Below are 20185 nucleotides of genomic sequence, written 5' to 3'. Positions count from 1 at the left end.
GGGGTCCGTGAGCCTGAGGAATGTGCCTGGGTCGTGACAAGGATCCCTGCTTCTCTGGGTGGCCCTGCAGGAGGCGCCTGCAGCCTGAGCGTTCCTGAGGTGGAGGCACTGCCCTGAGCGGCTGCATTTACTCAGCGGGCTCTTGCTTGTTCTCCTAGGGAGCCATTTCTTCCTATTACGTGCAGCGCTATGGATTCACCCCTGGATGCAGAGTGGTGGCCTTCACTGGGGACAACCCGGGTGAGTGCCTGGGACCGATCGATTCTTGCTGGGCTTTGGAGACTTTTCGTCCAGCCTGGTGGCTAAGGTGATATCCCCTTTCCTTTCTGAAATCTGACTCCTTACCCCTACCCCATCGTGGCCTGCCACCTTCTGCTGCCTGCAGGTGACAGCTGAGGCAGGTATGCACCTTACCTGCCATCCCGTTCCGAGGGGACACCTCTGCTGCACCTCTTCCTCCAGGCATGTTTCTGTCTTCGCCCTGTTGTCTGATCTGGAAATGTGCCTCGTTTCCTGTCCAGACACCTTGTCTCTTTCCCTGGCCCTTCCTGTTCTCCTCCAGGGGCACGTGAGGTCCTCAGGTCTCTCATGAAGGGCCAGGTGAGCAGCTCAGCATGGAACAGCACACTGCCTGCTGTCCCTACCTCTCCCCAGAAAAGCAGTCCTTTTCCTAAAGAGCCACAATGAGGATTAAAATTGTGATTCCTCAGTGCTGGGCATGGTGGCACCTGCCTGTAATCCCAGGACTTGGAAGGCTGAGGCAGGAGGATTGCCATGAGTTTAGGGCCAGTTTGCACTACATAATGAGACCTTGACTCAAAAGGAAAAAAAAGTGCTATCTCTGCTCACAGTTTTCTTTCTGTGCTCATAAATAAGCATTGTTTTTTTGTTTTGTTGTTGTTTGTTGATGCTGTGGATCAAACCTAGGGCCTTAGCACTGAGCTATGTCCACAGGCCTTTTTAAAATTTTTTTTTTATTTGTGGATGCAGGGGTTGAATCCCGGGCCTTTGCACTGAGCCAGTCCTTTTTTGATTTTTATTTTGATAGATGGAAGGTCTTGCCACATTGCCCAGGGAGGGCTCTAGTTACACTCCTCAGCTCCCCAGAGTGAGCCTTATTTCTTCGGCCGCACCCGGACAGCATCCCCTTGCTGGCCCCAGAAGCTGTGCTGGGCAGCGTGTGTTCACGGGGTCCCTCTGGATGGGGCAGCCTGGCTTTAGTGCCGGGGAATGCAGACAGCCTCCAGTTGCATCTCCTGTCTCGTCCTTTATCCCTGTAGGATAAGTGAGGCCCCTGGATCCAAGGCCTGTGACGGCCACTGCCGACTGCATGTCACTGGTAGAGTTCGAGTGTGTCACTTCCCCCTGATTCTCATTGACTTATTTGTGCATTTAGTGAGTGGTTGCTGTGTGCCAAGCACATCAGCAAACAATGCAGGTAAAGACCACTGTGCTTGGTGTCTAAGGTGCAGGGGACAGTCTGCATAACTCGTCCCTTCCACTGTGCACTGCTGGATAGGAAAGCCCCTCACACTCCCACCCAGCACGCTCCACGCTTGACCTGACTCCGCCTGTGCATCTTTCACCTCTTGTCCTGGCTCTCGGTTCTCTGCATGTCTGAGTGCCTGATCCAGCCTCAGCCCTGGGATCTTCTGGGCCTCCGTATCCCACAGCTGTCCAGGTCGTGTGGGCTGGGTAGGAGACAGAGGCTGTGCTGCTGTCTAGAACAGACTGTGATTTGCATCGTAGGGCCCATGAGGCCTCCACCTAACCAGAGCCTCCCCTTCGATTCTCAGCATCGCTGGCAGGCATGAGACTAGAGGAAGGTGACATTGCGGTAAGGTGGCTTCTCATACAGATGGGCTCTTTCTCCCCGGGGACCAGGATGCTGGGTCTCAGCAGCACATTTGCTCCCTCTGAAAGTCTGCTGGTCTCACAACGGGTGGTGGCCTACATCCCTTCCCTCAGTGCTGTTCGCGGAGCAGGGAGCCCACTGGGTGCAGGGGCAGGGGGTCAGACGTATGACTGGAGGGCAGTGAGCTGCCCAGTAAACGGGCAGACACAGCCTGTGGCTTCTGCGTCTAGCAGGGAAGTCATCTGAAGAGTCAGTACGGCCTAGACCATTCTCTGTGCAGGAGTAATCTGTCCTAGAAAATCAGTAAAGGAGTCCCTCATAGCCGGAACCTGGGACCACTCTAGTTTGAGAGAGTCAGAAGAGGTGCCTGGGGAAGTGGCATTTCACTGAGGCGAGCAGTGGAGTGTAAAGTTAATGGAGGGCGATGCAGAGCATGCTGCTGGCAGAAAGGAAGGAAGGGTTTGTAGGCAAAGCCCACGCAACTGCCTTCCACCCTTCTTTCCCCAGGTCAGTCTGGGCACCAGTGACACCCTCTTTCTCTGGCTTCGGGAGCCATCACCTGCCCTAGAAGGCCACCTCTTCTGCAACCCGATTGATCCGCAGCACTACATGGCACTCTTGTGGTGGGTGTGGGCGTGGTTGGCACAGTTCCTGGCAGGGGGCAGGAGGTGCAGGCAGGTCTGTATCACCTTGAGCACTTCAGTCCTTGTAAGCAGACCTCAGACCCACTATGGGGCCTTGAGACCTCAGGGACGCACAGCTCTGGCTGACAGGAGAGCTGAGTGGGGTGGACCCAAGACCTGGAGTCCCCTAGCCCAGGACCACACATTAAAGCCCACCCCACACCTTGTCCCGTGGGAGCTGAGCACACCCTGAGGCGTATCTGAGCTACACTTTCTCATAAAATGGAGAGGAGATTGGGTTTACTTCATGGTGAGGTGACGTGTTGGCCATGTCAGACACTTAACAAGAGGCAGGAAGATGTCCTGCTTCCTGACAGATGAGAAATGGGAGGCTCTGTGCTCTGCGCTGACCTGTGCCCCTCTGCCTGGGACTCTCCAAAACTTGTGGGGCCAGCGCTGAGTTGTATGCATTTCTGCAGCTTTAAAAATGGCTCCCTCATGAGAGAAAAGATCCGCAATGAGTCTGCTTCCTGTTCCTGGAGCAAGTTCTCCAAGGCGCTGCAGTCCACAGAAATGGGGAACCGCGGCAACCTGGGTAGGTAGGCTGTTCCTGGAGATAGCTAGGCCCAGGATGGGGCGGAGGCTGCCTGCAGGGAGCTGAGGTCTGGGCCCATGAGCTGGGTCAGAAGAGGGCTATGGAGATGGCAAGGGCAGTCCTGCAGCCTCCATTTCTACTCCTTGGGTGTCCTGAGCTGGTGAGGTATCCTGGATCTCAGTGAGGGGGGTTGTGGTGTTGGCCATGTGCCCAGCGGAAGACCAGACTAGCTGCATCTCTGTCTCCTTGAAGTCCCTGGTGACAGCATCAGAGACGGCAGCTATAGTGTCTGCTGCTTAAGTGTCTGTTGGGAAATGCACCCTGGGCCTGGCAGGATTTTGGAGCAGGCTGGGAGTGCGCTCCCACCACCAAACCTGCCAGTGTTTTAGGATCGGTTGGGCAGCTGCTTCTCCCTCTGGCCTTCCAGGAGGGAGCAGAAAGAGTAATGACTAAGCGAAGCTATCCCAGGCCTTTCTGGTTCCTCTCCAGAGGAGAGGAGGAACCGAGACATTTCACAGAGGCACAAGAGGAGGCCTAGGTTAAGGCCAGTGGTGGCGAGAGGCAAACCCATGGTGCATGTGCCACAGGCGGCTGTTTATTATCATGGGACACTCGAAAAGGTTTGCCCTCACTGGTACAGGTCATGTCATGTTTCTCTAAGTCTGTTGAGAAACTGATCTTTGTTTTTGATCTCTAATCCCCCCTGGTTTTGTTTTAGGTTTCTATTTTGATGTAATGGAGATCACCCCTGAAATGATTGGATGTCACAGATTTAATGCAGAAGACTGTGAGGTATGTTTGTTACTGATGTTAGAGTTACATTGACTCTAGTTCTGTTTTAAATTTAGCAGTTAGTGGGCTGGGGATTTAGCTCAGTGGTGCAAGTGCCTTCCTGGCAAGCTCAAGGTTGTGAGTTCAATCCCTGGTACAAAAACAAAAACAAAAAAGCTTAAGTTTTCTGTCAAAAATGCTTCTTCTAGGCACTTCATTCATCCACTTGTCTACCTGAAACCTTTGGGGTGTGCTGTGTGCCTTCTAGAGGTGTGGAGTTAGTGGGGTCTCCCCTAGGCCTCCTTCCCCCAAACTGGAAGAAGATGCTTTCTGAGTGTCATGGGGAGACTCCTTGGTGAGCTGCATCCTACTTTAACCAACAGCTCCCAGATCTCAAGATTAGAAATGTCTCCTTAGTGGAAAGAGCTTCCAGAACACAGAGACACTCATGCCTCCTAAGCACTGTTTGATGGGGGCTGGAGATTTAGCTCAGCGGCATAAGAGCCTGCCTTGCAAGCACACGGTCGTGAGTTTGATCGCCGGTACTGATTAAAAAAAAAAAGCACTGTTAGGTCCCAGGCTCTGTGCTTATGTTTTTTTGTATCCCTCTATTTCTCTCTCTCTCTCTCTCTCTTTTTTTCCCCAATGCATTTTGTTTCAAAGAGAAAAAAAGAAATAAAATTTCAAAAAATGTCAATCAGGGGACAACAGTAGTACATACATTTCACATTGTCATCCTCAGTTCACCCACAGCACAAGACTTCTGCATTCAGTTGTCTGAACAATACCAACACAAATCTTTCTCTTCACTGAACTCAGAGAGATCACTAGTATAACTATCGTAGCTATCTTTTTTATATACATATATATATATATGTTGTTTCAGCTTCTCACACTAGTGAGACAGTACAATGTTTACACATACATGTCTGGTTTATCTTACTTATGAGTATGATCTCAAGTTGCATCCATTTACCTGTAAAAGTCTCCAGTTTATCATTTTCTATGGTTGAGTAGTACTCCATTGTATAAAAATACCACATCTTTTTTATCCATTCCTCAGTCAATGGGCATTTAGGTTGTTTCCAAGATCTGGCTATTACAAATTGTGCTGCTGTGAACATGGGTGCGCATATATCACTGCAGTATGATGTTTTTAATTGTGGGAAAATACCCAGAAGGGAATAGCTGGTTTGAATGGGACCTCCAGTGCTAGTTGTTGTGAGGAATTGCCACACTGCTTTCCACAGTGGTTGTACCGGTGTATTCTGCCCCCAGCAGGGCTCCTTTTCCCCACGGCCTCTCCAGCATTTGTTACTGCTTGATACGAGCCATTCCTTCCGGGTTGAGTGGAATCTCAGTGTTGTTTTAATTTGCATCTCTTGAATGATCAGTGATATTGAACATTTTTTCACATACTTATTTGCTGTTCGTATTTCTTCATCTGAGAAGTGTGTATTCATCTCAGATGCCCATTTTTGAATTGAGTCTTTAAGTCTGGGAGGTCTTTAATTCTGACTTTCTTTTTTACTTCCTCATGTTTTTGATGGTAACCTTTGTCTGAAATGCAGCTGGCAAACGTTTTCTCCCACATTGTGGGTTGTCTCTTTACTCTTTTGGTGGTTTCTCTTGCTGTGCAAAAGCTTTTCAATAGGATAAGACCTCAGTTGATAATTTTTTATGATAGTTCCTGTGCAATCTGGGTTTTGTTCATAAAGTCTTTGCCTACACCCATGTCTTCAAGAATTTTACCTACTGTCTTCCATCAGATTTAATGCCTCTGTTTGGAATATTAAAATCTTTGATCCATTCCAATTTTAGCTTAGTGCATAGTGAAAGATATGGGTCCAATTTTAATCTTTGGCATACGCACAGCCAGTTTTTCCAGCACTATTGATTAAGGAGTCTGTCTTTCTTCCAATGAATGTGTTTGGCACCTTTGTCAAAGATAAGGTGGCTTATTTTGTCTGGAGTTGTTTCTGCATCTTCTATCTGTTCAATTGATCTTTGAGTCTTTTTTTTTTTTTTTTTTTGCTATTACCTTATTGTTTTTTTAATACTTTTTTTTATCAAAGTAGCTTTGTAATATAATTTCAAGTCAGAGATTGTGATGCCTCCTGTCTTGTCTTTGTTGCCCAGGGTCTCCTTTGCTATTCTAGGTCTCTTTTTATTCCAGATGAATTTTAGGATGTTTTATCTAATTCTGTGAGATATGATATTGGAATTTTGATTGGGATTGCTTTGGAAGGAGCAGTTTTGGAAGTATGACCATTTTCACTCTATTGGTTCTTCCTACCCAAGAGCACGGGATATCTCTCCATTTTCTAATATCCTCTTCAATTTCCTTTCTCAGAATACGGTAGTTTTCAATATAGATATCTTTTACATACTTTGTTAGATGGATTCCTAGATATTTCTTTTCTTTCTTTTTTTTTTTTTTTTTGGATGCTATTGTGAAACACCGCTTATGCCCCGAGCTAAATCCCCAACCCCGAAAGGTGTTTCTTAATTTCTCTCTTAGTGAGTTTGTTACTTGTGTACAAGAAGGCTATTGATTTTTGCGTGTTGACTTTGTATCCAGCTATGTTACTGAATTTGCTTATTAAATATAGTAATCTTTTGGAGGAGTTTTGGGGGTCTTTAGAGTATCAAGTGATCTGCAAATAATGGTAGTTTAACTTTTTTCCTTTCCTATCTTTATTCCTTTTGTTTCTTTCTCTGGTCTAATTGCTCCAGCTAAAGTTTTGAGGACTATATTAAATAAGAGTGGAGACAGTGGACATCCTTGTCATGTTCCTGATTTTAGAGAGACAGTTTTCAGTTTTTGTACGTTTAGTATGATGTTGGCTGTTGATTTGTCATAGATGGCTTTTATCAGATGGAGATAAAGACCATCTATTCCAATTTTCTGTAGGGGTTTTATCATGAATGGCTGCTGGACTTTGTCAAAAGCTTTTCTACATCTATTGAGATGATCATGTGATTTTTGTGCTTGGCTCTGTTAAAATGGTTCATTCCATTTATGGATTTATGTATGTTGAGCTATCCCTGCATCCCTGGGATGCATCCCACTTGAAAATAGTGGATAATCTTGATGATTTGCTGCATTCTGTTCACCAGTCTTAAGGATTTTGCATCAATGTTCATTAGGGAGATTGGCCTGTAATTCTCTTTCTTACTTGGTTCCTTCTCCGGTTTTGGTTTCAGGGTGATGCTTGCTTCCAGGCATGAATTTGGGAGTACTGCTTCCCTTTCAATTTCATTAGAGTTTGAGAAGCAGTGGTGTTAGGTCTTCTCTAAATTTCTTGTAGAATTCAGCAGTGAATCTGTCAGGGCCTGGGCTTTTCTTTGTTGATAGGTTTTTCACATTTGCAATTTCATTGATTGATATTGGTTTATTTAGGATTTTTATATCTTCTTGGTTCAGCTTTTGTAATTCATATGTATTTAGGATGATTTCTTCTGTATTTCTTCTGATGATTTCTTCTGTATTTTTCACCTTACTAGAGTACATTTTTGTTTTTTAGAATACATTTTTTAAAAATAGGTATAGATGATCTTCGGATTTCTACAGTCTGTTGTGACTTTACCCTTTTGATTCCTAACTGTGTGGATTTGAGTCTTTTTTAAAAATAAAGTTGGCTAAGGATTTGTTTTTATTTAATCTGTCAAATTTTAAGTTTATTTAATCTGTCAATTCATCGATTCTTTGTATCGTTTTTATAGTCTCCAGGATGTTAATTTCTGCTCTGATCTTTATAATTTCCTCCTTCCATGAGCTTTTGGCTTAGTCTGCTCTTCTTTTTCAAGAAGTTTGAGGTTCACCATTAAGTATTTAAATGTGCTTGCTCTGTTCCTGATATGGGTATATACTGTTATAATTTTCCTCTTAAGACTGCTTTAATTAATTCCTTCAGCTTGAGTTGTGGATGGAATTCTAAATTTGTATCATAAAAACCTGTCTTTGTGAAAGATTTTGAAAAAAAAAATATATATATATATAATATTGTATATACAAATTGTGTTGTTTCACTTGTAAAGGAAAGGCTTGTTTTTCTTTATATTTCTAATAACTTGTTTTGCATATGATCAGCACTGATTTAAAGATATGTGTGAATGCAAACACTTGCATTTTTTTGTAAAATAAAAGTATTTAAATACAAAAAAAAGGAGACTGCTTTCCTTGTGCCCAGTAAGTTCCAAGGTTGTACAGTTGTTCTGATTCAACTGTAAAAATTGCCTAATTTCTTCTTTAATTTCATTTGTGACCCATTGTTGTTTAGTAGGGTGCCATTTAATTTCCAGGTGTTTATGAAGTTCTTGTGTTTTATTTTAATATAGATTTCCAATTTCATTGCACTGATAGTATGCATTGCTCAGATAGTATGCATGGGATAATTTCAATTCCTTTGCATATTCAGTGGGCCAGTATGTAATCAATTTGGAAAATGTGCCATGTGCAACCGAGAACAATGTGTATTCTGATGTCACGGTGTGGGGCACAATAGATAGCTACTAAGTCCATTTGTTCAGATCTTTGATTCAGTTCTAATATTTCATTATTATTAATTTTTTGTCTAACTGATCTATCTTTTGTGACAGTGGGATATTGAGATCTCATAATACAGTTGTAATAGGGTTTATTTGATTTCTCATCTTTAATATAGTTGGGTGCACTGGTATTTTTGTGTAAATATTTATGATTGTTGTCTCTTCTTGGATTATTCTTTCATAAGGATGCAATAACCTTTATTTCTTAATCAATCTTGGCTTGAAATTCACTTTGCAAATAGAATAGCTACATCTGCTTTTTTTAGGTTCCTGTTGCATTATTTTCCACCCTTTTGATTTTCAGTCTATGAATTTCTTTTTAAATTAAAGGAGTTTCTTATAAGCAACATATTGTTGAATCGTACTTCTTGATCTGTTCTGCCAGTCTGTCTTTTAATTGGTGAATTGAAGCCATTAACGTTGATGATTGTAACTGATATGTATTGACTTAGCCTTGTCATGTTATTTTCCTGTTGTTGGCCCCTAACCCCCGCACCCCGCTCTCTTTGTCTTCCTTCTGTTGGGGTTCATGGAGCTGTAGTCCTTTTTTTTTTTTTTTTTTTTTTTTTTTGTCTTTTTCATTTTTATCAGTACCGGGGATCGAACTCACGACTGCCTGCTTGCAAGTCAGGCACTTATGCTGCTGAGCTAAATCCCCAGCCCCTTATCCTTTTTATCTCTTTCTAGAATGTCCTTCAGAACATTTTAGAGTGCTGGTTTGATAGTTATAAATTTCCTCAGATGTTCTTTGTCTTGGAAGTATCTTATTTCTCCATCAATTTTGAAAGATAGTTTTGCAGGGTACATCAATCTGGGTTGAAAGTTGTTTTCCTTAGAGCTTGGATTAATTTACTTCAAGCTGTCTTTGACTTTAAAATTTGAGCTGAGAAGTCAGCTGTGATTCTAATGGGCTTCCTTTATAGGTGATTTGTTTCTTTTCCCTAACAGCTTTTAAAATTCTGTTCTTGTGTTGAATTTCTGAAATCTTGACTATGATATGCCTGCTTGTAGAATTTTTTTGGTCATTGCTGGTTGGAGTTCTATATTACTCGCTTATCTGTATGTCAAATTCTTGTCTACTAGGAAAATTTTCTGCCATGAATTCTGTGAACATTTTTTAATATCATTTGTGATATCTCCTGCTTTTTCATTAACTCCAGTTAATCTGAAGTTATTCTTCTTTGTCTCATCTAGCAGCTGCTAAATTGATTTCTCATGGTCCCTTGCTAGTTTTGAGAAATCTTTCTTTTCCTGGTCTTGAGCTGCAAGCCTGTCTTCAATATCTGAGATTCTGTCCTCGCATTGGCCTAATCTGCTTTGAATAGTTGCCATGGAGTTTTTATTTTCCTGGGTATCTGCTTGAATCTGCTTTATGGATTCCATTTCTTTCATATACTGAGCTCTATAATTTTAAGATCATGTATTTTTTTGTCTGTATCTGCTCTAGCATCACTAAGCATGGTCTTTATCTGAGAGATTATTTCTGATTTCATTTTTTCCAGAACCTCATTCAATTGCTTTGTTGTTACCGCTTCAGGGAGGCCTGGTGGGAGGCTTTCAAACTGTCCCACCTCATTACCTGCTGGATTTGCCTTTGGTGAACTTGGTGGCTGTGGTTGCATTTTGTTCAAGTGTTTTTTCATTTCTTCAGTTTAATTACTGGCGTGATACTTGTAAATTGCCTAAGGTGGTTTACTTTATTGCTAGTATTTAGGACCCGTAGGTGGTGACTGCTTCTCTGAGGTACCTTCCAGGTGTGTCTGGTTTTTGGGTGTCAGTTTGTTGGAGATGAAAAGTTGTTGCTTGTGGCTTAATCCTGGTTCTTTGGTACTGTGCCACAGCATTTTCTGTGACCCTTAGTCAGTCTCAGTCATGGAATACTGGGATGAACAGCTGTTTAGAATAATTGTGTCAGTTTTGACTGTAGTGGTACCAGTAGCATCAAACACATTCTAGCAATCCTTTATTTGCCACTTTTAACCATATGCACTAGATCTGTGGTTATATAAAAAAAATCTAAAACAAACCAGAAAGTTGTATGCAGTATGCAAGTTAATTTTGCCCTCTGGGGTTAGAATTTAAAATGGATTAAGAAGAAAACAAAGGTGTATCACGGCAACTTTGGGAAACTGGTGCAGAAGACTGAAGGAAAAGAGGAATGCAAGAGATAAAAGGAAGAACAGAACAGAACCACAGCCACAAGGAGGCCAGGAACCATATTCATACTTACACAAAAACAGGATCAAGCAATGAAGGAGAAAGAAAAAAGTAAAGAAAAAGTCTACTTTCAGGATTCTTACTGTTTTCACTAGCAGAAAGGAGTGGAGAGAGTCCTGATCTGTGCAGATCTCTCCCAGCAAGCCAGCAGTAGCTTTCTGGTGGGGTAGTGGATAATCTCTGCAGGCCTGCCCTGAGACCAGACTCACTGGGCTTACCGCCATCCAACCAGTTTCTGTGGGTCTGAGCCCAGATGGGAGTTGCTAACTGTAGCTGGCAACTATTCTGGGTTCTGAGCTCAGCCAGCCTGTCTCCAGGATGGCTCCCAGCTAATCGCTGTCTGCAGCAGGAGGACTAAGTCCTCTGCACTCACCACCAGCCAGTGCAGTCCATCCTGTCTGCTTCTCCTCTCCACTACCACATCTCTCTGCAGAGGCCTCTGGGGTTGCCAGCCGTCGCCATCACCTTGGGTCTGCAGGTTTGAACTGCTCCTCTCATGCAGTGAGTCCTGTCTGAGGGACAAAGCACCGCTGGCTACCTCCTTCTTTGTTGGACTTTCTATCTTTCACTTTCTCTGTGGGCTTCAATTTGCACTCAGACTCTTCCTGGGTCCAGTGGCCCCACTTCCCTCCTTGTCCTCCTCACGATGCTGTATTCCAGGGTCTGGATGGTGTCCCTCAGAGAGGCTGTTGTCTCTGCAGCGTAATGCTCCACCATCTTGGTCTCTTCCCTTATTTACTCCTCAAATCCTGTAAGATAGGCATGACCAATGATGGTGAGCTTTCCCCTGCCCCCCATTTTGGATTTTTTTTTTTTTTTTTTTTTTTTTGAGACAAGCTCTTACTATGTAGCCCAGGCTAGAATTGAATTTACTATTGTAGCCAAGCTGGCCATGAATTCTCAGTGATCCTCCTGCCTCAGCCTCTCAACTACTCGGATGACAGACAGGCATGTGCTATCATGTGTGGCTTGGGCCACCATATCCAGCAGATGGTGAACCTTTCAGAGTCCAAGTGCTCAAACTGAAACTCAAACCTAAACCCACTTATTTATCACGAAGTGCCAAGACTACAATTTAACCTGAATCCTGAGGTTTCAGACACTTAGGCACTGAGTTTCAAACTACTCAGACAATTGGTTCACCTGTCAACAGAGGGGGCCCCGTGTGTCTATGCAGCATGCACACTATAAGTTGCAATCATGGGACGTGACTCTCCCTCTTTACAGGTGGAGAAACTGAGTCCCCCGGCTTTGTGACCTTCCCAGAATCATAGGGTCTCAGATGGTAGAAAAGGCTTAACTGTGATCTTCTCTGAGTCAAAGGTCTTTCTCTTTCTCCACCATGGTCTCCCCCGACATGCAGGAGGAGATTCACTCAATTTTGGGGCTTGAATTTGAGACTTCTCTGATGTCCCCAAAGTCATCACCAGATTTTAGGTTGGACTCAGAGATGTTTGTGACTTCAGTAAATATGGGAGAGCATCTCTAATGCTCTATCTGGCCACTGTATGGTCAGATTAGCCCTGGATTACATGATCAACAATGGCATTATAGATGGAGTTTAAATGCAGTGCTCTGCATAGTGTCAACTTGTGTTGGTCTTCTGATACACCAGTCTGGATTCTGTTTTGAAAGAAGATACCGTATGCCTACTCTGTCTCTCTGTCTCTGTCTCTGTCTCTGTGTGTCTGTCTGTCTCTCTCTCTTATTTTATTTTATTTTGGAGACAGGGTCTTGCTCTATTATTCAGGCTGGTCTTGAACTCACTGTGTAGTTGATGCTGGCCTTAAACTCATAGTGATCCTCCTGCCTCAGTCTCCTGCATGAATGCTGGGGACACAGGCATGCACCACCATGCCCAACTGCCTGCTGTTTGTTATGCTTATAAATTCTAGTTTTCAGGAAGAAGGTGGTGGTCTTCGTTCATTCAGTAATTGACTCAGCAGATAGGTATGATTGATGGCAGCTCTGCAGGACCCACATTCTGGAAAGAAGATGGGCAGAAAGCAAGAAAGGAAACACACATGCAATGCAGTGTGTGATGTGGCTGGAAAGGAGAGCGCTATGGATGGGCTGGGGCTTTGCCCAGGGGCTGACAGGTGCAGGCCTCTCCGGGAAGGGTTTACAGCTGAGACCTCCAGCCCAAGAAGGAGCTCACCATAGTCGGAGTGGCAGATGCTGTAGGTTGGTACACTTAGAGTGCAGGAGCTGGTTAGGGCAGGTTTCTGTCCTTGGTCTCAGGTGCTGGAGAGACGTGGCCAGGCCTGGGGGTGGTGCTGATCCATGGAGGTACATAACAGAAGTGCATGCTTCTCAGTGAGTGTTGTAGTCAGGGGTTGTGAGGAGAACAATTAGAATCGGGACACAGAATTTATAGTATTATTTTAAGATGGTCACCCAGAGTAAAACACAAGAAAATGCAGGAAATCTGTCCACAACACTAAAGACCCAGAATATTGAGCCAAGGGCCTGGAACCCACAGCAGTGTCCTGCGTGAGTCCAGCTGAAGACCTGGAGCCCATGACAGTGCCTCCCATGAGTCCAACTGGAGGTCTAGAGCCCACAAGAAGGACTCATGACAGTTTTACAGATCCATGCTGGGAAGGCCCAACAGTCAGCAGTGAGAGCTAAAAAGTCTGTGCCAGCAGGGTGAAGGAGCTGTGCTGGTAGGTTGAAGGCTCTACACTAGAGCCAAGAAGTCACACACAATAAGAACCAGGGCTGCTCTGAAAAGTACCACAGGTATCCTCAGTGACACAAAGGTCCCAAGTTCCTCTGACAGTAAGAACAGTTGACTACATGCCAGAAAGCTAGTGTGGTTAAGTTTCTGCAGGAGATTAAATGGCACACATCTTCCCCTCCAGAGCCAGGAAGCGATGCTTGATGTAAGACCAGAGTTCCCACAAGGTGAACCACAGCCACTCTCCCCAACAAGGTCCTGAGCTCCTCCAATGACAATGGCTGAACTCACACTGGGGAAGCTGGTCATGATGAGCTCCTCCAGGAGAGCCAGTGGCTCAAACAGCAACACTTAGAGAAACCCACAAAGCCTCGCTCTTCTCCACATCTCTGTTTATGCTGGCAACTTTCCTCAGGTGGAACATCTACGCTCAGCACCATGCTGATTTAACTTGGCTGGTGTTAAGTTGACCACCAGTTTTTAATACATAACACTGAGCAAGTATCAGCTACATACTGGGCTCTGTTGTCTCGTTGCTGAGAAATGGGGGCTGCTGAGCCTCCGTTTTGTTAAGAGAGAGAGAATGATGGTCAGCACAATTTATATAATGTATTCTGCGTCACAGGGGTCACAGAACCCTCAGGTGCCTGAGGCTGAGCTCTGCGATGCATCTGATTCCCCCAAGTGGTGTGCATGTGAAGCTCTGAGCTTGTGTATATGAGTCATGTGTTAGAGGCCAGTTGTGAGTTCCAAATCTGGGCTGTTCTTTAAGAAAGTTCTCTCTCTCTCTCTCTCTCTCTCTCTCTCTCTCTCTCTCTCTGTCTGTCTCTCTCTCTCTCTCTCTCTCTCTCACACACACACACACACACACACACACACACGAATAAACAGTGAGGTTTCCTAACTCTGTGTCCTCTTTTCCTGGAAACAGGTCCCAGCATTCCCTGGGGATGTTGAGATTCGAGCACTGATTGAAGGACAATTCATGGCCAAGAGGATTCATGCAGAAGGCCTGGGCTATAGAGTCTGTAAGTGAGCTCCTGGCAGGATGTGTTCTGAGCTGGGGGCTCAGGGATGGTGGGGCCCTGTCTGTTAAGACTCCTGTAACAGGTGAGTGTGAGCAAGTGAGTTGACCAGCCTGGCTGACAGGTGTGGAAGAGGAGATGGGCAGTCTACTCCTCACCTCTGCCCCCATAGCCTGATCCCTTGGCCAGGACTGTGTGGCTCTGGAAAGAACTGTCTTTCTGTCACCCTGAGCTGGCTACAGGCTGAATGTCCTGAGCATTGTGCCCCAAGGAAATAGATAATAAAGGCAGCAAGTGTAGGGTACTCCTTCTAGGAAACAAAAATGAACCGAACTGGACTAGTGCACCCAAATTGGTGAATCTCACAAATGTAACACTGAGTGAGAGAAGCCAGACACACAGTGCATACAGGAAGTTCTGTGTGCATTAGAGTTGGGACACACAGAGCCATTTGCTGTTGCTGGAGCTGGGATAGGATGTGAGGTTACCTTTGAGGAGGGCTTTGCGAGGACCCTCCTATGTCAGCAGTGTTAGTCACGTTACACTGTTTGTCTGGGAACCTTTGTCATGGTACAGGCTGATGTAATGTGTATACTTTTTCTGGATATATGTTTTAGGTCAGTAAAAATTTTAAAATAAATACTGGACACATTCCTATTTCCCTCTTATACTATCCTAGAAGTTTAAGGAGAGATCTCCTGAGGGTCTCCAAAGCCTTCAGAGTTCCCTGAGAAAGGAGACTGGGTGAGCAGGGCAGGGATGGTAGCGAAAGTTGACTCTGAGTGCTTGGCAGGAGTCCTCTGGCTTTTTGAGAGACAAGGAGCTGTCCCCAACAGAGACAGAGAGAGACAACAGAATGAGAGGGAGCTAGCCTGAGAGACAGGCAAATAGGGAGAGACAGAGACAGACACAGAGAGGGGAGGAGGGAGGAAGGGAGGGAGACAGAGAAAGTGCCCGCTCAAGGGCTCACCCCGCTGTCCCGCTCCTCCAGCCAAGCCCCGCCTCCTACCATTTTGGCACCTCCAGCAGCAGCAACCTCCTGTAGCTCCTCAGCCAAGGGGAACCCCGCTAATGAGGTGAGGGCCCTCTGGATGGGGTGCAGTCTCCTCCTGCCAGAGAGCACTGCCACGCTGGGGCACAGGCTTCTCACACAGGAGCTTTCGGGGTGTTCTGGGTCTGTACCCAGAACAGCGGTGGGGCATGAACACATAATTTAGTGTGAGTCCCCCTGTAGCCTCTCTTCACTTGCTGAATACAGCAGGCCTTGTGGCTGTCTCTGTCTGCCCGGGGGGGGGGGGGGTGACTGAGTTCACCTATCTTGGCCGCTCCCACACCCTACCTCACCCTCTCGGCCTGCCAGATGTCAGGTCTGCTCTGCACGGGGGTGGAGGCCACAGCCAAGATGCCCACCTGCCCTTCTGGCTCTATGATGTGCTCAGATCCTCACTGACGCTTGTCTTTGCCAGTCTAATGGGGGTCAGCTGATAGCTCAGTGGTGTTTCTTAAATGATGAATTTGAACCACTTTTGTAAACTTGATTTCTTCCACTGTGAATTGGCTGTTTATATCCCTTCCCATTTTTCTGTTGGGTTAATTTTTTCAAATTGATTTGGAGGGGTTTATTGTATGATTTGAATAGTAGTAGTTGATGGACCGGAACTCGCTCAAAGCCAGACCAGACATTCTCCCGAAAGAAAGAAGCTTTATGGGTCAGGGACTGCTTTGCAGACCAAGACAGGTGCTGTTTGGCTTGGGGAAAGGATTTTTAAGTAAGGGTTGTTTGGGGTGGGGTGGGGTGCTCTGCAGGTGAGCCAGGTGCGAGCAGCAAAGTGTGACATGGTCATCATCAGGTACTCTCCTGAGCAGGGGTGACTTTTGTGGTTGAATCAGTTCTGGGAAGTTTCTTTTCTTGCATCCCTAGCGTGAACAGGTTGACCACCTGGGAAGTTTCCTTTCTTGTAGCCCAAGCATGAACAGGCTCCAGAGGCAGACTGACCCTTAATCCCAGCCTTTTGTTTTTAGGAATCGGCAGTGAGGTCTTTTTGGTTGCTTTAGGCTGACTTGGGGCAAAGTGGGAAGGCTAGGCTGGGGATGTAGGGTCACCGTAATGATCAATTGTGGGCACCATCTGATAAGAGAAATCTCTTATCAGATGCGTCTGGTTAAAATTTTGAGTGGTGACTTTTGTGACTGTGTTGCGGACTAGGGAGATAAAACATGGCACAAGCATAAGCATGACAGAGCCCTGTGAGGGGACTCAGGAGTGGTGAGAGCTGAGAGAGGAGCCCAGCAGAGGAACTGAAGGGGAGGCAGCGTTAGTGGGCTGATGCATTGCAGGTGGGGTCTGAGAGGAGGTATAAGATCTAGGGTGGTCAGGTATAGGAATATGGGGGGCTGAGAGAGCCAGAGGGTGATGTACAATAGAGACAGATGGCAAAGAAGGCTTGGCAATCGCAATGGGTGTAGGGAATAGTGAAAAGTGCAGGAATTTGAGACAGTATAGTATAAGGGTTTGGCACCAAAGTGGGTTCATAAACAGTATAGGAATCCAAGCAGCCAAACTGATAAATTTGGAATTTTATTAGCTGAGCTCAGTGACCACCTGTGGATCCCTGTTTTACAGTCAAAACAAGTGGCCTCAAACTGGAGGGTTACAGGGCATTTAAAGCAGAAAACCACAAAGCTAGACATCCTGTTGGAAACAATTTAACTAGAATCTAACATTAATTTTGGTTGAAACTTATATCCTGCTTCTTTGTTGAGCAGGTTAATTTTTTTCTCTTAAGGGTGCAGCTCATTCTGCTTTTCTCATGAGATTTATACCTCATGTAATATTTCACTCTTCTGGGTCAAATACAGGGCACAAGTCAAATACAGAGCACAAGATGGCGTCAGTTATGCCAAGCTACAACGTTCCCCCCTGGTTTTAGTACATGAATCAAATTTTTGATTGCTGGTCATTTTTTTATCTAAAAGTTATCTTTTTCATCTAAATTTTGTAAATCCTTATATTGGGAATGTATAACCATTAATTTAATAGATTACTCTCAGCCTTGGATATAATACATTAAACAATTTATCATGCAGGGGCCAACAGTGGGATGGCTGGTGGGAAGAAAACCAAGGGCCTGCCAGAGCTGAAAGTCGGGGGGCAGGACCTTACTTTCTGGAGTGGCAGAGAACAAATTTTTATTTCAGCTCTGTTGACAGTGTTTCTCATTTTTCCTATCAGGTAGGCACTTCATGATCTAAGACTGTCCTGGATTCACCAAGGGCTAGGCATAGACTTCCTTCCCTGTTTTAGGAATAGGAGGTCTAGACCTCATCAGTCCTGGAGGACCATCTCAGCCAGGGGGTTTAGAAACTCCTCTAGGCGATGAACATTTTGTTCAAGTGTACCCAGATACCCAGATCATGGTCTGTTTCTTTGCTTAGTATCTGGTAATTTTGTCTCCCACTATGAGGGCTGTGGTTTCTAGTGCTGTGGAACTGGCTATTCCTAATCCCAAAAGGATGGGAATTAGGACTGGGGCTGTTTTTCTTCTTGTGAGTTGGATAACCCCAGATGTTCCCTACCTCCTTCTCCAGAATACCAGTATACTTGGGGAAGAACATGAGTTCAGGTTTAGGTCCAGTGAAGACAGCCAGATGAGTGCAAGGGGTTGAAGCCATTTGTACAGGCAAACCAAGTTCCTGGTGGGAAGAGTAAATGTTGGTTACATAGTTGAATTACAACTGATTTGAAATGGGAGCACTTCAAGGGGAAGTTTACAGACTGAGTGCAAAGTCCAGAGCCCTGAAGGTTTCCCAAAGTGGAGGACTTAGGAACCTGTCCCCACCAGCATAAAGAACCAGAATCAAGGCTTGAGGTGCTTACCATCTGGGTTTGATTGTTGTAACTCACCTATAAGCTACAGGGTGAGGAGGGTTATTATTATACATAAACAGACTTAGGGTCTGCATCTTTGGAGCTTGACTTTTAAAGGGTCAGAAGACTTTTTGATAGTCCACTTAGCCAGAGTTTCTGGTCCTACAAGCTTGAAGTGAGAGTGGTAAATCCAGTGGCTCTTTTTGGCAACTTTGTGGGATAGGGTCCTTTCCAGTGGGCACCTAGAGATGTGGTCTGTCTCCTTTTGATGTAGGTTTGATCAGCAGGTTGGGCTGCTAGGGAGATCAGACCTTTTGGGAACAGTCTGGTAGCTCCAGAACGAGTGGTGGGTTGAATGCAGGAGGGGCTGGAGAGCCTGTAAGGACTTAACAAGTTCCCCATTAGTGACAGCAGCCAACTTACCATCTTGAACACAGGGGATCAAAACCGACACTGGGTGGTCGGCTGCACATGGCCTCAAAAGGAGTAATGTCCTGGAGATAGGGGATAAATTTCGCATGCAGAAGGGCAAAAGGAAGGATATTTATCCAGTTTTCACCAGTCTCAAGAGCCAGTTTTGAAATAGTTTCTTTTATGGTTCTGTTCATTCCCTGTACTTGGCCTGAACTTTGAAACCGGTAGGCACAATGTAATTTCTAATTGATTTCTAAAGCTGCAGTTAAATTTTAAGTGATCTGAGCTATGAAAGCTGGGCCATTGTTCGAACCCCAGGGAGGTGGGCAAATTGAATTGAGGCACTGTCTCATAGAGGAGTTTTTTAGCTAGTGTGAGAGCTGATTGAATCCGAGTGGCAAATCCTTCAGTCCACCTGGTGAATGTGGGACAATGCAAGTATTGGAAAGCCATCTATAGGAGGCGACCACAATAATGTCTTCATAGCATGTGGGGTCACTATTTGGAGTCTCTGACCAAGTCAACTTAGAGGCTCCCTTGATTGTGGTGGCTACAGTTGTCCTTAGGCAGTTTGGCCACCTTGCAGGCGTGGGGTCTAATCCCTGGGAGAGACAGCCCTTTCCAGGCGACAGCCCTTTTCAGGGTCCTCGGTACTGGGTCAAGACCTCTTTTGCAATCCCATGGCTCTTGGCCACATGCGATTGGAAAGGTTTGGCTAAATCAGGGAGAGCAAGGGCTGGAGTGTTTATGAGTGTCTGTTTTAAATTGTTGAAAGCTTGTTCCTCTAGCTCAGTCCAGGTTAAACGTCCAGATGGATCCCCTCCTGTAGAGGTGTAGAGTGGTTGAGCCATGTTGGAAAAACCCAGGATCCACAACCAGCAGTGTCCCAAAACCCCTAGAAATTCTCTTAACTTGGTGCTTGGTCTTTTGGGGAAGGGATTTTTAAGATGTTCAAGTTCTGTAAATCTTTTTTGTTGTTGAAGAACCTTTGAGTTACCTCTGCTAACTCTGAAAGTGTCCTTTTAATCTTTTTGTACTGTCTAGGGCCAACTGGGAGACAAACGCAAGATATTTAAGCATGTCTGTCCTCTGATGCCCTCAGATCGATAGGTATATAAATATGATATGCCTCTAGGAGGTGTTCCAAGAACGGGATGGAGCCTCGTCAGGTCCCTAACTTACCTCTGTGAGTTTAGACAGATTGGTTGGCTTCTGAATGACTGCCTTTAAGACACTCAGGAGAGTATGGCAATACCATATGAGAGCCTCCTTACCTTGGTTGTCATTTGAATTCCAAGGTGGGGTGAGTGAGGGGAAACATGAAGTCCAAATGGGCAAGGTGGGGACTGGGGTAGCCATCCTGTCCTGGGACCAGTTTTCATCCCAGGGTGCAGATATGTTGTTCTCTTTTCTTAGAAGTGAAGAGAGTTTGGAAAAGCTATTGATGGGTTCTTCAGGGGGAAGAGTTGGGAGAGGAAGATACTGGGACAGAAGCCCCAGGAAAGGGATGTCTGCTATGGGTGTGTGAGAGCTTTAGGGGGAGAATGGCCCCCACCAAGCCCAGGCCGGACCCCACCCTGAGCCAG

The 20185-nt window shown here is 45.3% G+C and overlaps 1 protein-coding gene across 3 annotated transcripts in view; it reads left to right on the top strand.

Moving 5' to 3' along the window:
• Positions 1-20185, top strand: part of Xylb (xylulokinase) — a 63140-nt gene that overhangs the window by 24201 nt on the left and 18754 nt on the right. For all 3 annotated transcript variants that reach the window (XM_063225175.1, XM_063225177.1, XM_063225176.1), the window contains 6 exons: positions 159-240; positions 1797-1837; positions 2363-2478; positions 2958-3073; positions 3792-3865; positions 14224-14320. In XM_063225175.1, coding sequence (XP_063081245.1) covers positions 159-240; positions 1797-1837; positions 2363-2478; positions 2958-3073; positions 3792-3865; positions 14224-14320 — 526 coding nt within the window. The remainder of the gene's footprint in view (positions 1-158; positions 241-1796; positions 1838-2362; positions 2479-2957; positions 3074-3791; positions 3866-14223; positions 14321-20185) is intronic.

The sequence above is a fragment of the Cavia porcellus genome, unplaced genomic scaffold (genome assembly GCF_034190915.1).
Source record: "Cavia porcellus strain 051 isolate PalLab524CR breed Dunkin Hartley unplaced genomic scaffold, mCavPor4.1 scaffold_15, whole genome shotgun sequence".
Classification (NCBI taxonomy): Eukaryota; Metazoa; Chordata; class Mammalia; order Rodentia; family Caviidae; genus Cavia; species Cavia porcellus.
Note: the sequence above shows the minus strand (reverse complement) of the source record. Positions and strands in the feature narration are given on the sequence as shown.